We start from the raw sequence: 16,368 nt of genomic DNA on the forward strand, positions 1-16,368 counted from the left end.
TATAAAATTTGCTTTAAAAATTCATAAATAATTTATAGTCAATTAATCATGCGCTGATGACTTATCTCGTTTTGCGTATTTTCCTCTTTTCTCAAACTCACCCCTAGGCCGTGTTTAGTTCACCCCCAACTACCTCCAACTTCCAACTTTCCATCACATCATCACATCCAAAACTTTCATACACACATAAACTTTCAACTTTTTCTAAACTTATAACTTTTTCAGGAACTAAACACAGCCCTATTACTAGAGGGTGCGTGTCAGCCAGATCAGCACTGCGACCGGAAACCAATCCTGACGCACCACCCCGGCGAGCAGGTAGAGGTACACAGTGCGCTCCCGCGAGTCCGCCACCGCAACCACCTCGCCTCGCCCAGACGCTGACGACTTCACTCCACTCCACGCCCTCCTTCCCCCGATACTACTCTCTTCCATTCCTTCCAAGGAATCCTCCCCACCATCTTCATCTCCACTCCCTCTCCTCTCTACTCCTCTACGCGGTCGAGCAATCAACCCGCCGCCGCCGCCGGAGGGGCCGCTCTCCGTCGAGGGCTCGCCATCTTATATATGGGCCGGCCGCCTCCGGCTGCGCTCCAGCTGATCGGCCGCCGGAAAGGTGCGGCGGGGTTTCGTTTCGCTCCCATTTGGATCATGCCACGCGGGCTCAGGGGCTCCTCCTCGTGTTCCTCCTAGATCTGGCTTGGAATCCATGGCGGTGCCCCGTTCGGCTGGGCTGGGTGCGGTGGGTGGGTGGTTGTGCGTCGTTCCCGTGCGGAAGGCCTCCTTTCTGTTTCCGCTTTAGAGCTGTGGGCATGAGTAACTGTGCACTCTTTGCCTTTGTGCACACCTACCTTGACAAAATTCCTTTATGTTTTCCATCCACTTGCGAATTTACGAAGAATTATATGCTTCTGTTAAAAACAATACTACTAGACTGAATTGGAGTACATTCTTGGGCGAAGTTTTCTAGGGGTGGTGTGAGAGTGGATGCTTTGGTTGTTTCACTTGCTACCGTGGTGGTAACGCTAACTAAATTCGTGGCTTTTGGGAGAGACGTTGTTTGGTTTATGAGCTGTGAGAATGGGGAAGCAGGCTGCTTGCTACATTTATGGTTGCAACTTTTTTTAGTAGTAGCATTTTTAGAATGGAAAAATCTCTGACCGTTTAAGGTTAGTTATATTAGCGAAAGTGGATTGCTTGTAGCTTTGTAATTTCTGGACATTGTCTACCTGTATTCTTGTTATCTAGTTGTGATGACCTATTTTTGTCTTCTTTCCTTTTTATTCTTCCCATGCTGCCAAATAGTCTATATCACTGTGTAGTGCATATTCTTGGTTCGCTGTTGGAATGTTTTTTCTTCAGTTAAATTTTAGTATTCCTAGAATAGGAAATGGCTGTTGCCAATTGCCACTATGTTCCAGCATTTACTTACTGCTGGAACTGTTTTCCAGGGCTTGGATAAATTATCATCTGGATATATTACCTTGTACTGGTGACATTGCACAGAATCTGCAAGAAGATGAGTTCACATGGATTTTCTACAAAAGGCGGAGATGCAGGGTCAAAATTACCAAGTACAGTTACCACCCTAAATCCAAATGCAGCAGAATTTGTCCCTTCAACTTTTAGGTCGCCTTTTGGAAGTAGAACAGTTGCGGATGTAAGTAAACCAGATTTTAGGGGGCTCTCTGGTAAAACGAACCTTGGTAGGTCGGAATCATCAAAATCTAATAACTCGGATGATGAAACACACCAGTTTTGGCATAGACAGCTTCCTGATGATATTATTCCAGACTTCAGTGATATGGAAAAAGTTGAACAGCAACATGGAGAATTGTCATTTTCTGGATTGTCATTGAATGCACCCCCTTTCTTTGGCACAGCAGCCAGCAACTTGTCGAGAGAGCATCATGGGTTATTGTCTCAAGCAGGCAAGAATCTTGACCTGGGGCACAATGATTTGTATTATGATGAGAATTCAGGTTCAAACAGTGGGGAGCAAAATCATGCAGATAACCTATGTTATACTAATGGGAAGCTTGACCTCCTTTATGATCATGACCCACTTGAGTATTTAGTATCCCAGTTTCCTGGTTTTTCTGTGGAGAGCCTTTCTGAGTTGTACTGTGCTAATGGTTGCGACTTCGACCTTACTGTTGAAATTCTCACTCAGTTAGAGGTGATCTCCTAATCTAGTCCTTATAATTAAATATTAATATAAGGAAAATAAATCTGTAAAATATTCTTGTCTTGATAGCCAGTTGTGCACCCATCATTCGCAACATTGTAGTATCCCGTATTAATTGCTTTGCTGGGATGCAGAGTTGGGTATTATAATGTAGTGTTCTATTACTTTGCTTTGACTGGTGCTAACAACTTGGACATCTTCACTAAGTGAGAATAATGACCAAAACTAGTATAATGTTTGATATGCCTGTTCAGGCAATTAGAATTTTCACTCAACTTCCGTTTGCTCATCTATTAGCTGCTGCATTAGGCTGTCAGTACAAAGCACAAACTGTATGTATGAATAATTCGTGCTATACTGCTATGCATTAGTATTAGAGCTTTGTGTTGCTATCTTATTGTTTTAGCCTCTTTTGACCTGTAGGCAGATCGTTTTGTTTTAAAGTTATTCTTTTTTCAAGTAAAAATTTTAAAACTTCTGCTTGGTACTTATAGATGGGACATTACATTTTCTGTGTAACAGTACAAAGTTGACCCTTAAAGCTAGAGCATATCTATATTTAACTGTACATATTTTTTGTCTTACATTTTTTAAAACCTTTTAGTGCATGTTGTGTTCTGGAGATTTTGTGGCATATATATGTAGGCTGGGATTTTCCCATTCTCTTAAAAAAAATGCAGTACTTGCACGCAAATCCGACCTTTTCTTTTGATTGCAGATGCAAGTTGATGCTAGCTCCTGTCAGAATCTGAATCTGGCCCCAAATACACCAAACATTGGCACAGTAAACTTCCCTGTACTACCTGGAACAGAAGACCTTAATTGTTTGTTTGAAGGCAATGTAGGTGCCCATGGAATTACAAACAGACACAACTCTTCAACAATGTCTAGGACTGGAGATTTTGTTTCAGCTATTCAAAGATTTGCATTGCAGGATGCTGGCCACATGAAGTTTAAAAATGAAAGTCCCAAGTATGCTAATGGTCTTTTGAGTATTGTTGCGCGGAAACAGTATGGCTGTGATACAAGGTCTTCCTTAGGAAACAAGTTCCTTAAGGCCAGTAGTAATGTTCACTCAGCCCCAGTCAGTCTAAAGACTGGTGATGCCATGGGTAATATTCTCATCCAGACATTTTGATTTCCGACCGTGCTCCAGTTATGGATTGATAGCCTGCATTTATGCTACTGTCCAGCAAGCATGTGCTCAGAATCAAGGGGGGAAGCTGGTGATTTTGCCCGCATACGCAATACATGTTTTGAACAAGTAAGCACTCTTAAATTGCATGTTCATCTTGCACAATGTATTCATGGCATCATTTTGTTTACTTGCTTTGAGTTTTCTTGTGTTGACTACCTCCATTTATCGATCACTGTCCTTTGATCTAGTGGAATGTTTATTTTGGATGATTGGAATATTTTCTGGCAGGCCACGCAAGCTTATATGATGGGAAACAAAGCGTTAGCAAAGGAACTGAGCATGAAGGGACAGTTGTACAACCTGCAAATGAAGGCAGCTCATGAGACAGCTAGGGAAGCTATTTATCAGCAAAGGTGGATTAACTCCCTGATAACCAATTCACATGACCTTAACCTTTCATAAATAAAAGTATTTTTCAACCTGCCAACTTACTGACCACTAACAAAATACCAGGACCTGGACTGCACATTGTATTCATCTTTTCTCCTCTTGCATACAAGTATCTTTTTGCACTCTAAAGGCGCATCTAGTTTTTTTTAGCTTCCCCTGCTTCGTTGCAGGAACCCATTTTCATCTGAACAAGGCCAGGACCGTCTGATCGACTTGCATGGGCTTCAGGTGAGCGAAGCCATCCAGGTTGTGAAGGCTGAGCTTGCCCTCCTGATGGGTGCTACAAGGTCAGCTGGAGAAGGCACAGATCATGATCTGCATTGGAACAGGACACCACACCAAGGGCTCTCGCGAGGCAAGGTTGCCGGACGCCCTTGAACATTTCCTCCTGGATGAAGGCCTTCATCACACGCAGCCATAGCCTGGTCTGCTCCATGTTAACCTGTGCTAACATCGTCTTCTAGGTAAACAATCTGGGAGAAGAAAAGGAGGTTAGGGGGAAAAAAGAAGGTGAGCCCTAACCTGACAATGTAAAATATATCTATCTATACCTGTATGCACAATGCACGTATACTAATTAGCTACTCCAAGGGCCAGAGAAGAACGGCACGAAACATCATGTATGTTGTATTGTTTCTCGTTGTACATGTCGTATGTACATATCAGGTATAACTTGTTTTTAGTTAATTAACGTGGAGACTTACGGTAGTCCTCTCAACCAATGTTTATGTTCTTATTGGAATTGCCACATGTGTTGCGCATGAATTTGGGGTGGAGGTAAACTCATGATTTTCCCTTTTTCTCTGGTTAAGGTGATTATTTTTTGATGTTGAAAATGGAGGTATTATATATAGGGATTGAGACTAAACTGAAATTATCTAGCTAAGAAGTTTCTTACTGAGGTTTGTGGTCATGTCAGGAATCTGGAGGGGACGGAAGTTTCCCATTAGAATCTCTCATCATTTTTACTGTCAAAATGTGCGTATTAGGGCATGCTCACTGTATAATGTCTACTTAAGCAATAAGGTGGGACCCGGTATTAGTTATGGTGTTTGCTACAATGTACTGGCAAGAGAAGGCATTAGCCTGGGTCTTACTAGTTCCACTCAATTGTATGGCATGTGAGAGAGAAGAGGAGAGAGAGAAGAGAAAGTATTGTTATTTTATTCTTATGACATTATGTATGGACTACTTTCACAATGTATAATGACCACTTTAGAGATTTAAGACCCTCTCCTATTGCTACATTGTGGCTGCCCGGTAGATGTCAGACCTAAAAAAGAAAGGGACAATTTACAGAAGTTAGTTAAACCGAGTGCAGTCTGCAGTGACCGAGTGCAGTCTGCAGTGAGCTGGGCCTTACAAAGTGAAAGCTGGTCCCAACGAGAACGAGTGGGTTTGCGATCTCGATTGACCAGTGAAATTTGAGCCCAACGAGACGTCCACTAATTTTGACACGCTTCATGCTCTTATTTTTTTTCTTATGCTTATCAGCTAAAATTTAAATTTTCAACCTTAAATTTAAAGTTGATTTTAAGATTTCTTTTTCATCATAGTTCGTTTTTCGGCCTTTGCTTTTAAATCGTTAAGAACACGTATATAAAAGTTTTATTCATAAATTATTTTTTATTTGCAAATGTAACGTTACGCTTTTGCTTATTATCAACCAAATGATGGGTCTGTCAATGAATTTTGACAAATCCTAAACGAAATCCACACTCGAGACGATGAGAAATCCGATCGAAATTTATCGACATTCTGAACCCTACTACTCACAAGCCGTATGGCCACACACAGAGGTATTCCTATTTCCGCATGCTACGTTTGCCCAGGGTTATAATTCAATGAAATCCAAAAATGTGGACTTTTCGGATTTGGTTAAAAACAAAAACCTCTTCATTTTTTCGATCAAGTTTTATCGGTTTATCAATGGATTTCACGAAATCCGATGTTACCGTTCTTGAGTGGATTTAGATCCGCTATCTGAGGCTGATAAGCTAATTGGTGAAAATATTTTGACTTTTAGTTTATTTTTTAGTTTTACAATTACAGTTTCTTAAGATCTACAGAGCTTTGAGAGCTGAAGGGTGAAGGCTCCAGCTCCCCAAACAGCCCCCCCTCCCCCCCCCCCCCCCCCCCCCTCTCTCTCTCTCTCTCTCTCTCTCTGACTCTTGACTCTCTTTCGCTGTGCCTGTGAGCAACGCTGTTCTCCTCCCTCCGGCCTCCGCTCTCCGCCTCGCCTCGCCGCCCGATCCGCGCGTGCCTTCTCCTCCTCCCCCTTCGTTGCGTGCTCGGCCTCCGCACCCACCCTCCGCCTCGATCAGCCGCAGCCCGACTCCCCCCTGCTTCCCCGCCTACTCCGCGCCGCCCGCCTTTGGCGCTCGCCGCCGCGGTCGCCCCCTTCCGCGGCTCGTCGCTGGGTTCTCGTCCAGCACGCGGGTGCCGGCTGCTTCTTCTTCTTCCTCCTCCTCCGGTCGCCGCGTCACCAGGTTGGTGTCCCCGCATTGCCTGCTGCGCCGCGCGCGGTAGATAGATTGGGCACTGTCGAATGGGTTGATTTTTTTTTCGAGGATGAGCTGCTGCTATTGCAGTTTCTAGATCGGGAAGCTCTTAGAACTCGATTGCTTTTTGCTAATTATGTCACTAGAGCAGGAATTACTTTGACCTAATTCACCCCCCTAAACCCTAAACCTTTGGTGTACTTTCTAAGTTCTAAGGAACTAGGGAAGCGTAGTGTTAGCGGTTGCATGTGCTATTATTATCTGAGTTAGTAAAGCCAGATTTGTTTGATTTTGCGATTTATTTTTTAGTATGTGCTCAACACCACCATTGCAGTATCTGTAGAAATATTTTTTCATCATTGGCTCATGTCCTACTATCTGTAATTGCAGGGTTAGTGCATGGCAGTGACACCGCATCATCGGTTATATGAATTCGCTAAGACTGCCCTTATCAAGATTTTCGCATTCCCTTATGCCACAGTCTGTTATCTGCTCCCCTCTTTCCTGATCTTTGATTTTGTTCCAGATCAGCGTGAATCTTAGAATCAGAAAACTGATGCTTCTCTTTGTTGATTGTGAAATACAATAGGTCTGTGACCTGTATTGTGATGGTGGGGTTGATACAGACAAGTGGGGCGATGCACAAATTGGTCACTACATAGGGATTGGTAGGATAATTCACACTAGCCTAAGCCTCTCCATGGTTACATTGTCTAGTCTGTCGTGTTAATTTGACGAACATACCACTTTCTACAATAGATGCCTCTGCATCAGGTGTCAATGATGCTCGTGAGCTGTGGGAGAGCAGAAAGAAACTTTTCACGTCCGAGTTCATCGAGTTAGATCCTTCTGCTGTACAACCTCCATCCCTCCTTTCATACTTGCAACTAAACACACTAACATTCTAGCATGAGTAGTTTATAGCTGACACTTTTAGTGGTTTATACAACAGGATGACTTTGAAGCTCAAATGCAAGAAAAGGGCATCCAAGCAGATATAGTTTGTTGTATGCAGCATTTGCAGGCAAGTTGTCTGTTTTCTGTTGCTGTAATATGGTGTTTACTTATGAGCTTTGCTAATCTTCACTGTTAATCTATATTGAAAGACAGTTATGTTTCGAGAGTGAGGAACATGCTCAAAAGCTTCTGAATAATGTATCATCTTTACTCAAACCTGGAGGCTATTTTGTTGGCATAATTCCTGATTCATCTACAATATGGTATGGGCAACTCATGAGAATTCTGTTTTTTTCTGTCTAGCGTTATAGACCAAGGTCTTCAAGGCTGCATACAGGCAATGGGTGCCTAATCTTGTAGCACATAAATAGCATAAGTAGTCCTTTATGCTGCATAAGTATTACAAGGGGCATAACACTTAAGTTTTTTAGAACCTTGTTTATGTCTTAATTTCTTTCTTCTTGCGATTTTTTTAAAAAAACAATATGATTTTAATGGAAAATCGCAAAAATATAGGTCGGTTAGGCGAAATCGCAAGTTTAGCACCCTGTCGAACAACCGTGGTTCGACAGGGGAACAACCGTGGTTCGACAGGGGAACCTATCGAACAACTGTAGTTTGACAGGATAGTTGGTCCAAGAAAAAAAAAATAAGTACTTGCTACAGTACCCGGTAGGAACATATTGAACATGCAAAGTTCGATAGGGGACATATCGAGCAGGCAATGTTCGATAGGGGCGCGGCTACAGTGCTACAGTGTTTTTTCTTTTTATAAAAAATTATTTTATCACATGTCGAACTGTCCCAGTTCGATAGGTACCCTGTCGAACTACGGTTGTTTGATAGGTACTCTATCGAACCACGGATGTTCGACAGGTTGCTAAACTTGCGATTTCGTCTAACCGACATATATATTTTTGCGATTTTCCATTAAAATTGTATTATTTCCAAAAAAAATTCTCTTCTTGCATTATAGATTATATAAGAAATAGCCAATGGCATAAATTTTGCAGTTGCTAAGATAGAAGGCTAGAATTATTACCAAGAAGAATAAGATCGATACCTCAATTGAGTTAGCCGTAACTGTTGGATGTTTCTAACTTATATGATATTTCTAAATTGTAGGACAAAATATCAAAAGAATGTCGAGGCTTCACATAATAAGGGTCTGAAGACTGTTCCAAATAGCATTCGCTCAGAGAACTATGTCATCACCTTTGAAGTTGAGGAAGAAAAGTATGACTCGAGCTTGTGTATTTTAAATATATATAAAAATTCAGGTTTGTTATGGTGAGGGATCATATGCAATATGGTGCAGGTTTCCTTTCTTTGGAAAAAAGTACCAACTCAAATTTGCAAATGAATCAATGTTCGAGAATCACTGCCTGGTCCACTTTCCCAGCTTTATGAGGTAATATTTTCCTTATTAGTCTTCCAACAATTGTTGTACAGCCTTATTTCGTAAGGTATCACATTGTTAGATTATGTTGAAACAGATTAGCAAGGGAGGCAGGACTTGAATATGTAGAGATCCAGAATTTAACCGAGTTTTACGATGATAACAGGTGCCAATATCCTATTGCAAGTTCTATATTATTGTCTTTGCATCATTTTGTTGTTTATTTAGAGTAACCATTCTTCGGTTTTTTTATTTGCGATGCTTAGGTTACCCTGTTTAAAGCTGATAGTTACTTTTTTTTGTGTGTGTTCTCACCGACTCCAGAACTCAGTTTGCTCCATTGCTTGGTGGTTATGGTTCCAGTTTGGTGGATCCGCGTGGAAAGCTTGTCGCTCGTTCGTTTGATATTTTAGGTGATGTAGCCTTTTCCCTTCAGGATTCACTGAAGGTCCCAGTTTACTCATTGCCTGATATAATTTCTGCAGGCTTGTATTCAACTTTTGTTTTCCAGAAGCCTGACCCAGATGCAATGCCACCAATTGTAACACCCGAGTTGCATGATCCTGAGAATGATCAAGAAGAGGTCTGCTCTGCATTTAGCAGGTGTTGATATTTACTATCACATTTTACTGATATTTTTTTGTTAACTGTGAGTGAAATATCAGGAATGGCTCTGGACGCAGCAGGCATCAATGGACGATGGAAGGGTCTCACGTACTGATATACTTCCTCCTGCGGATAATGAGAAAGGCATCCTTGGTCCTGGACCTGCAGATATGAGGCTTTAAGTTCACTGAACAACTGGATATAGGCGCACTGCTGGAGTTGGAGCAACGATGCTCCTGCAAAGCTGCAATTGGTGGTTTATGGATGCATACATATGCATGATGCTCACGTAGTTTCTAAATTTATTTAGGCTCTACCTGTAAAAAGAAAACCTTTCAGTTATTCTTGAGAAGACAGAATTAGCACCAATGTCATATGTCACGGTAGAAGATATTGATAGAGTAGTTCACTAATTTTGTAGTGGATCCTTTAAATATTACTCCCTTTGTCCCATAATATAGCAACCTAATACTAGATGAGACATTGAAATGTTACAATGAATCTAGACAACCTCATGTCTGATTCGGTGTACTATGAAATGTCCAATCCGGTATTAGATTATTATATTATGGGATGGAGGGAGTACATCATTACCCGTTTACGACTGACTCAGTACCGACTGTCTTTTCTTTTGCACGATGTGGTAACAAACCATCGCGAATCACTTCCGTCTCACACGTCAACGCTGCATTTCTTTCCCCCTCATGAACTCTCGTATCCATTCCATATGCATATGCCGAGAGAAAGGGAGAAAAGAAAAGATAAAAAGAGCGGTGTCTAGAACGCGACGACGAACTCGATGCAAAGCAAAAGTTTTTTTTGTTGGGCATCACTCGTGCCTGCCGCGATGCGCTTCCGGACAGGCGACATCTGCCTGCGGTTTTGTGCCGTGCCGCGCGCTTTCGCGACCGGGTGTGGACCAGGAGGGCACGCAGACGCAGGCAGGATGGACCGAATCGCGCGTGCAAAGCGGGGGACGCGGTTGATCGAGTTGGTGTTGGAAGGTTGGTGGTGGTGTTGCCGCTGGCCACTGCAGCACTGCTGGATGATTGTTGATCGCCCACGGCGGCCGGGGACGGAGGCACACGGACCGGGACCGGTGGCCCGCTCTCACCTGCACGGCACCACGACTGCCTTCCTTCCCCGCTCAGGAGAGCACCAAACCTCAAAAAATAAAATTTTCACCTGCTTCGAGAGTAGTACCAATATTTGGTTTTATATACTTCCTCTGTTCCATAAAAACCAACCTAGAACTAGATATAACATATCTTATTGCAACGAATCTGGACATACTAGAATATGTCATATCCAGTTTTAGATTTACTTTTTTTAACGAAAAACAGCACAGGTGTGCCTTTTCATTGAATAGAGCAGGAGAAAACACAACCCCTAAAGGTAAACCGCTTGAAACACTGGCCAAGCTAGAAAAGTTAAAACTGAAATTCATATTTTTATAGAGTTTGTTTGAATTGTTGATAACTGGATAACAGTCCTGATTTGGAGTTTGGACGGGCACAAACACAAATCGCTACTCACCGTCTCACCGAGTTCACAGTTCCGGGAAACTGTTACTCCGAGACCCACTTCGCCGCGAAGTAACCGGACCCTTATCCTATGGATATAGTTGGGGCCCCCTTCCCCGGCCCACCACCGCACGCAACGCATCGGACTACTTGACTTCGCGCAGCGGCAGCGGCAAACCGCTTCCCGGAAAAGAAAAAATAAAAAAGAAAAAAAAAGAGAAGAGCCGCGTCTCCCTCCCACCGAAATCCCTCCTCCTCCTCCTCGTCCCCCATTCGCCGCAGGGCTCGGCTCCACACGAACGCGACGCGGCGGCCGCCACCGATTCCATCCGGAGGAAGGAGCCGCGCCGCCTCCTTCCTATATCCCTCCTCCTCTCCCGTCCTAAACCCTAGCCGCGACCGCGAGTTCGGGGTCCTAATCCGGATCGACTCGCCTCCCCGAGTCGCTCGGACGCGTTCTTCTTCCGGGTAATCTTAATCTCCTACTATTCCGCGTTTGAGCCTTTACGCTCTCTTTTTTTTTCTTGTGTGTGCGTGATTTGCGGTGATTCTCGAGGTAATTCGTTGCTTCCGCACGTTGGTTTTCTCGGTCGATTTATTATCTTGTGGTTTTTTTTGGGGGGTTGATTTGGTGTAGGGGTTCAATGATCCATTATTACTACTTGTGCTGTATGTAGGGCTGGGAAAATTAGGGTTTGTTTTCCCGTTTGTAACGGCTAATTATTATCTCGGTGAAAAATCGACGGCCTCGCTGTAATATTAAGGCTCGAAATCTATCTGTGTGGTACCAGGTTTGACTTTGTGCTGCCCAAGATTGCATCTCCAGCGGAAGAATCAGAGGGATTAAATTAACGCTGTCTGGCTGCGCCATTAATAACCTTGGGTGGTGGTGGTGGTGGTGGTGGTGCTCCACTGGAGTGGAGGCTGTGAGCAAGCTAGTGGAGTGGGGGCGTTTCTTAGGCAGGTGCTATGGCGACAGCAACAATGGCAACCGCAGCTGGTGCGGCTGCGCTTCTGTACTATACGCTGAACCGCCGGCTTCAGGTGGAGAAGCTGAATCAGGAAGGCGATTGCGGCAATGAAAGAGATGCCGCGACGAGGGGGGCCCTCAGTACCACCAGCAGGAGCAGGGTGTCAAGGAGGGATGTTCGTGCCCCTGCCACATGGCTGGAGACAATTTCCACTCTGTCGGAGACACTGCGGTTCACATACTCAGAGACCCTTGGGAAGTGGCCCATCGGTGACCTCGCTTTTGGGATTAGCTTCCTCCTCAAGAGTCAGGTTGGTAACCATTCCTTTGTTGCTAATAAACATGCATCTTTGTAATTTGTACTACTTAATAATTGTAAGCTAATAGGGTCTGCTTCCATGATTTATCTTGCAAATATTGTAGTGATTATAATATGGTGCAGTGTGCATTTATATTAGCTTTGTTAGCATAATGGGGCTCTTCAATTTTGTTAAACTAAAAGTAAAATAATTTTGGAAACACTTTATCCTAGCCTATAAATTGATTTGACGATCTGAACAGCTTGCAGATCATTTACCTCATATTATTCAATCTGTATTATTGGCTTTTTGTCTTGAACATCTGATATAAATAAAAGGAGAAGGTGCTCCATACAACCCTGCAAAATTTTACCCCTCTCCGGAACAACAATTTCTGGTAGAAGTACATGAAGGATTTTTGTAGTATGGATAAAAAAAATTATGGTATCATTGAAAGAAGCCCTTTATGTATATATCATTTCATGGGAACATATCCTGTACACAAGCCTTCTCGTGTAAACACTGTGCCCACCAACTAACAAATTTTATAAAAAAATCTAGAAAAAAATGTACAAGTACTTCCAATAGTATTACACTTATATGTAAAGTCTTAACCTCAAATCAATATATTTTAGCCGTGACAGAAAAGATAAAAACTCTCGACAGTTTTGAGAGTATAAATCTGTTAGAAATTTGTCTCTTTTTTTTTGCTCACTATATATAATGAATTTGAAAATGAGACTTTACAGATAGATGTAATACTACTAAAAGTACATATACATTTTTTTTTTGAATTTTTGGTGACATGTTTTAGTTGGTGTGCACGGTGTATATATGAGAAGACTTGTGTGCATAGGATATGTTCCCTCATTTCACTCCATTAAATTTACCCCCATTCCTTTTGTATGTTACCATCCACAATGCTGCCCATCCTAAATACATACAACTGAAAGCATATTTTTTACAGCATAAAACTAATCTGTAGTGCACACCGGCACACACACACACTTCAGCAGAGTTTCTGATCCACTGGTTGTGACATGTGTTCCAGGGGAATGTACCTGTAGCAAGCATATATGCTGGAGATGATAGTGTGGAGCTCAATGGAGCTCCAGTAATTGCTGACTTAAAGCATCTTTTAAATTTGTTGACACTATGTTGGCATTTCTCCAAGAAGCCGTTCCCGTTGTTTTTGGAGGCGACTGGCTACTCTTCGGAGGATGTTCTTATGCAAGAGCCTAAAGCAGGAGTGAGTGAATTTTACCTGTCTTTCTTTAGGGGTATCTCTTCTCTTGCTGATTCTGCATTCCTGTAATATTTCACAAGGAAAAAAGTGCCTACTTTGCATTGATCTGGTGTTTTTCTTGGGATCCTTGCAGATTTTGAAGCCAGCTTTCACCATTATACTTGATAGAGACAAGCAATGTATACTTCTATTAATTAGGGGAACCCACAGCATCAGGGACACACTAACAGCAGCCACTGGTGCTGTGGTTCCATTCCACCATACTATTGTACAGGAAGGTGGTGTTAGCGATTTAGTTTTAGGGTACGCGCACTTTGGGATGGTTGCAGCAGCTAGATGGATTGCAAAGCTTGCAGCCCCTTGTCTTGCTCAGGCATTGCATACACATCCAGATTATAAAATAAAGGTACAGCGCTTTGCACTGTTTTTGTGCTCTCCTACCCACTGTTGTAATAGTGCTGAACGTCGTATCAGCACAACCATTTAGAGACGGATGCACTTATTCTGTATTGTGTTCATGGTAAATTTGTATAGATTGTTGGACATTCACTTGGTGGTGGTACAGCAGCTCTGTTGACATATGTCCTGAGGGAACAGCAGGAGTTTGCATCTACTACTTGTGTCTCCTTTGCTCCAGGTATGTGTGCTATGATGTTTTTCTGAGAGTTATCTTGCTGCACACTGAACAATGAAAATTGAAAATACTGCTTTGTCACTTTTCCTTATTCCACTGGCCATCTCCTTTGTTAACATAAACCTGCATCTCATGCAGTAAACATTATAGGATAACGGACTAGATATCTCTTTGACGAATAAGTTCTTTTTTCTTTGGGTATTTGAAACGTGCATCTTAATATTTTGGGGCAGAAAAGTAAACATGTTTTTTTCCTCATGTTTGAGTACAATGGTTCCAATCCTTATCTTTTTAGATCAACTTATGGTGTAGATAGTGATTTAATGATCTTAAGATTGAAACTGCTATTGTTTGGAGCTATCATAAACATAATTGTTGTCTACCTAGAATCTCATATAAACTTAACTCTTCTTCCCCAATTCTCATTGGAAGCTTACTTTTGATTCTCCTAGAAGTTAGGCCTGTCGAATCTAATAGAGCCATGTGCATATTTGCATCTTAAGAACATGGAGTTTTTTCCACTGCAAACTCCGAACAAAATGTTGATGGACTACCATATCTCCAATACAGAAGTTGCAATATTGGGATTGATTTATTGTTTTGTTGATGCTCTATTTTGCAGCTGCTTGTATGACATGGGATCTGGCAGAATCAGGAGTGCATTTTATCACTACAGTCATCAATGGAGCTGATCTGGTGCCAACCTTTTCAGCTGCATCAGTAGACGATCTTCGTTCAGAGGTTTTTTTTGCATTCTATTGATTTATTCTCTGCAGTGGAACATAGTATTATAGCTAGTCTTATCAGCTTATCAACTGTCAACAGGATTGTTGTAATTGATATGAGTTCTTATTCTTGTTGAAGTAGATATAAGATATAATAGTCATAGTTAAGTTGCATAAAAAATATCTTTTTTTTTCATGTCTGTAGGGATGTTTGTATATCGTCAAAGCTCACAATAATGCCATTTTTGTAATAAAATAACTCCTGCTTTTTTCAAAATATAAAATAGAAGTTATTGCATACAGGTTACTGCATCTGCCTGGTTAAACGATCTGCGCCACCAAATAGAGCAAACCAGAATTCTGAGCACTTTCTATCGATCTGCGTCAGCCTTGGGATCAAGACTTCCTTCAATAGCAAATGCCAAAGCAAGAGTAGCTGGTGCTGGTGCTATCCTAAGACCTGTATCTACCGGGACACAGGTTGCCTCCATAGCTTTGTTCTCGCTAAGTTCAAATACATTTATGTTATCCTTGACTAATAATGTTGGCTATGTATCCTTATGGTCAGGTTGTAATGAGGAGAGCTCGTAGTGTAGCACAAGCAGCTTGGACAAGACCAGCACTTCAGCTATCCTCATGGACATGTATTGGCCCAAGGAGGCGAACTAATACTGTATCCACTTCAACAGTAACATCAGAAGAAATAAGAGCAACAACAAATGATGGCTCTGAGTCCACTTCTCTGTTGACTGAAACCACAGAGATAGTTAAAACTGAAACCATGCAGTTTGCTTCATCAGAAGAGGTTCAGAGTTCGAGTGAGGTGTCAGATGCTGTTGGAATGATGGATGAGAAGGTAGATAGTGACGGTGAGGACATCATTGATCACCATGTGGATGAGGAAAGGATGACTGACGTAGAGCTGTGGCAGCAACTTGAAAATGAGTTGTACCGAAGGAGTGAAGATGACGAAATAGTGGAGGATATGACTGAAAGTGCTATTACTGAAGAGGTGGGTGGCGCAGCTGAAGATGTGCTCAGTGAGACCAATGACAAGGAGGTACATAGATTTTATCCTCCAGGTAAAATCATGCATATATTAACTTCCACCATAGAGGAAACAGTCAGTGCCGAAGAGTCGAGCGTGCCTCATGAAGATGACACGACCGGTGATTCGGACACCAGAATAGGCATCTTCTTGACCCCAAGGTCATTATATGGCAAACTGAGGCTTTCAAAAATGATGATTAACGATCATTACATGCCTATATATAGAAGAAATATTGAGCAGTTGATCGCTGAGCTTGAGAAGGATTCGTCATTCCCAGTCAGTGATTGTCTTGACAGTGAAGTTCCCTAGTTTGACACATACATATATGTAGTTCCAGCTGTTGTAAACGCTGATGCAATAGAATGATAGTTTCGTTAAGTGTATCTAACATCCTCTGGAATAATTACAGAATTCTCAGGTCCCTAATCACAAGGCACCACAAACGTTGCCCTATTTCTTACAAACTCAAGGACCATTTCTGTTACGCAAAGAAATTTCTACCTTTTTTTTCGTTTAGAGGATGTGAAATTATTTAAGGGATTAGCTATACAACTTTGAACGGAAAATTTCCCTAAAATCTATTAAATGTAATTATAGTATAATTATGTTGTAATTATATTAACTTAGATATAATTACAAATGTAATTCAAGTGCAAGTCGTATGTAACTTCCAAGTGTAAG

The 16,368-nt window shown here is 42.0% G+C and overlaps 3 protein-coding genes across 4 annotated transcripts; all 3 read left to right on the forward strand.

The window, feature by feature from the left end:
- The first annotated feature begins 312 nt into the window (after positions 1-312).
- On the forward strand, positions 313-4,494 carry LOC127763676 (polyadenylate-binding protein-interacting protein 7-like). 2 transcript variants are annotated; one of them, XM_052288454.1, is made up of 7 exons: positions 313-616; positions 1,452-2,179; positions 2,907-3,029; positions 3,123-3,300; positions 3,382-3,452; positions 3,615-3,739; positions 3,947-4,494. In XM_052288454.1, exons 2-7 carry the CDS (start codon positions 1,520-1,522, stop codon positions 4,152-4,154), a joined length of 1,365 nt encoding a protein of 454 aa, XP_052144414.1. In that variant the 5' UTR covers positions 313-616; positions 1,452-1,519; the 3' UTR covers positions 4,155-4,494. The 2 variants fall into 2 exon arrangements, with proteins under 2 accessions (XP_052144414.1, XP_052144412.1); XM_052288452.1 differs by having other exon boundaries at positions 314-616; positions 2,907-3,300.
- Positions 4,495-5,919: 1,425 nt separating this feature from the next.
- LOC127761244 (mRNA cap guanine-N7 methyltransferase 2) lies at positions 5,920-9,650 on the forward strand. The gene is made up of 12 exons (XM_052285510.1): positions 5,920-6,265; positions 6,668-6,757; positions 6,867-6,945; positions 7,037-7,131; positions 7,230-7,301; positions 7,388-7,497; positions 8,360-8,470; positions 8,553-8,645; positions 8,731-8,799; positions 8,958-9,046; positions 9,119-9,216; positions 9,299-9,650. Exons 2-12 carry the CDS (start codon positions 6,677-6,679, stop codon positions 9,419-9,421), a joined length of 1,020 nt encoding a protein of 339 aa, XP_052141470.1. The 5' UTR covers positions 5,920-6,265; positions 6,668-6,676; the 3' UTR covers positions 9,422-9,650.
- Positions 9,651-10,932: 1,282 nt separating this feature from the next.
- LOC127763633 (uncharacterized) lies at positions 10,933-16,338 on the forward strand. The gene is made up of 8 exons (XM_052288398.1): positions 10,933-11,230; positions 11,554-12,043; positions 13,083-13,280; positions 13,411-13,683; positions 13,812-13,914; positions 14,534-14,652; positions 14,940-15,116; positions 15,205-16,338. The coding sequence occupies exons 2-8, from the start codon at positions 11,732-11,734 to the stop codon at positions 15,994-15,996; spliced, it is 1,974 nt and encodes a 657-aa protein (XP_052144358.1). The 5' UTR covers positions 10,933-11,230; positions 11,554-11,731; the 3' UTR covers positions 15,997-16,338.
- The last annotated feature ends 30 nt before the right edge of the window (positions 16,339-16,368 follow it).

This window comes from Oryza glaberrima, chromosome 2 (assembly GCF_000147395.1).
Source record: "Oryza glaberrima chromosome 2, OglaRS2, whole genome shotgun sequence".
NCBI lineage: Eukaryota > Viridiplantae > Streptophyta > Magnoliopsida > Poales > Poaceae > Oryza > Oryza glaberrima.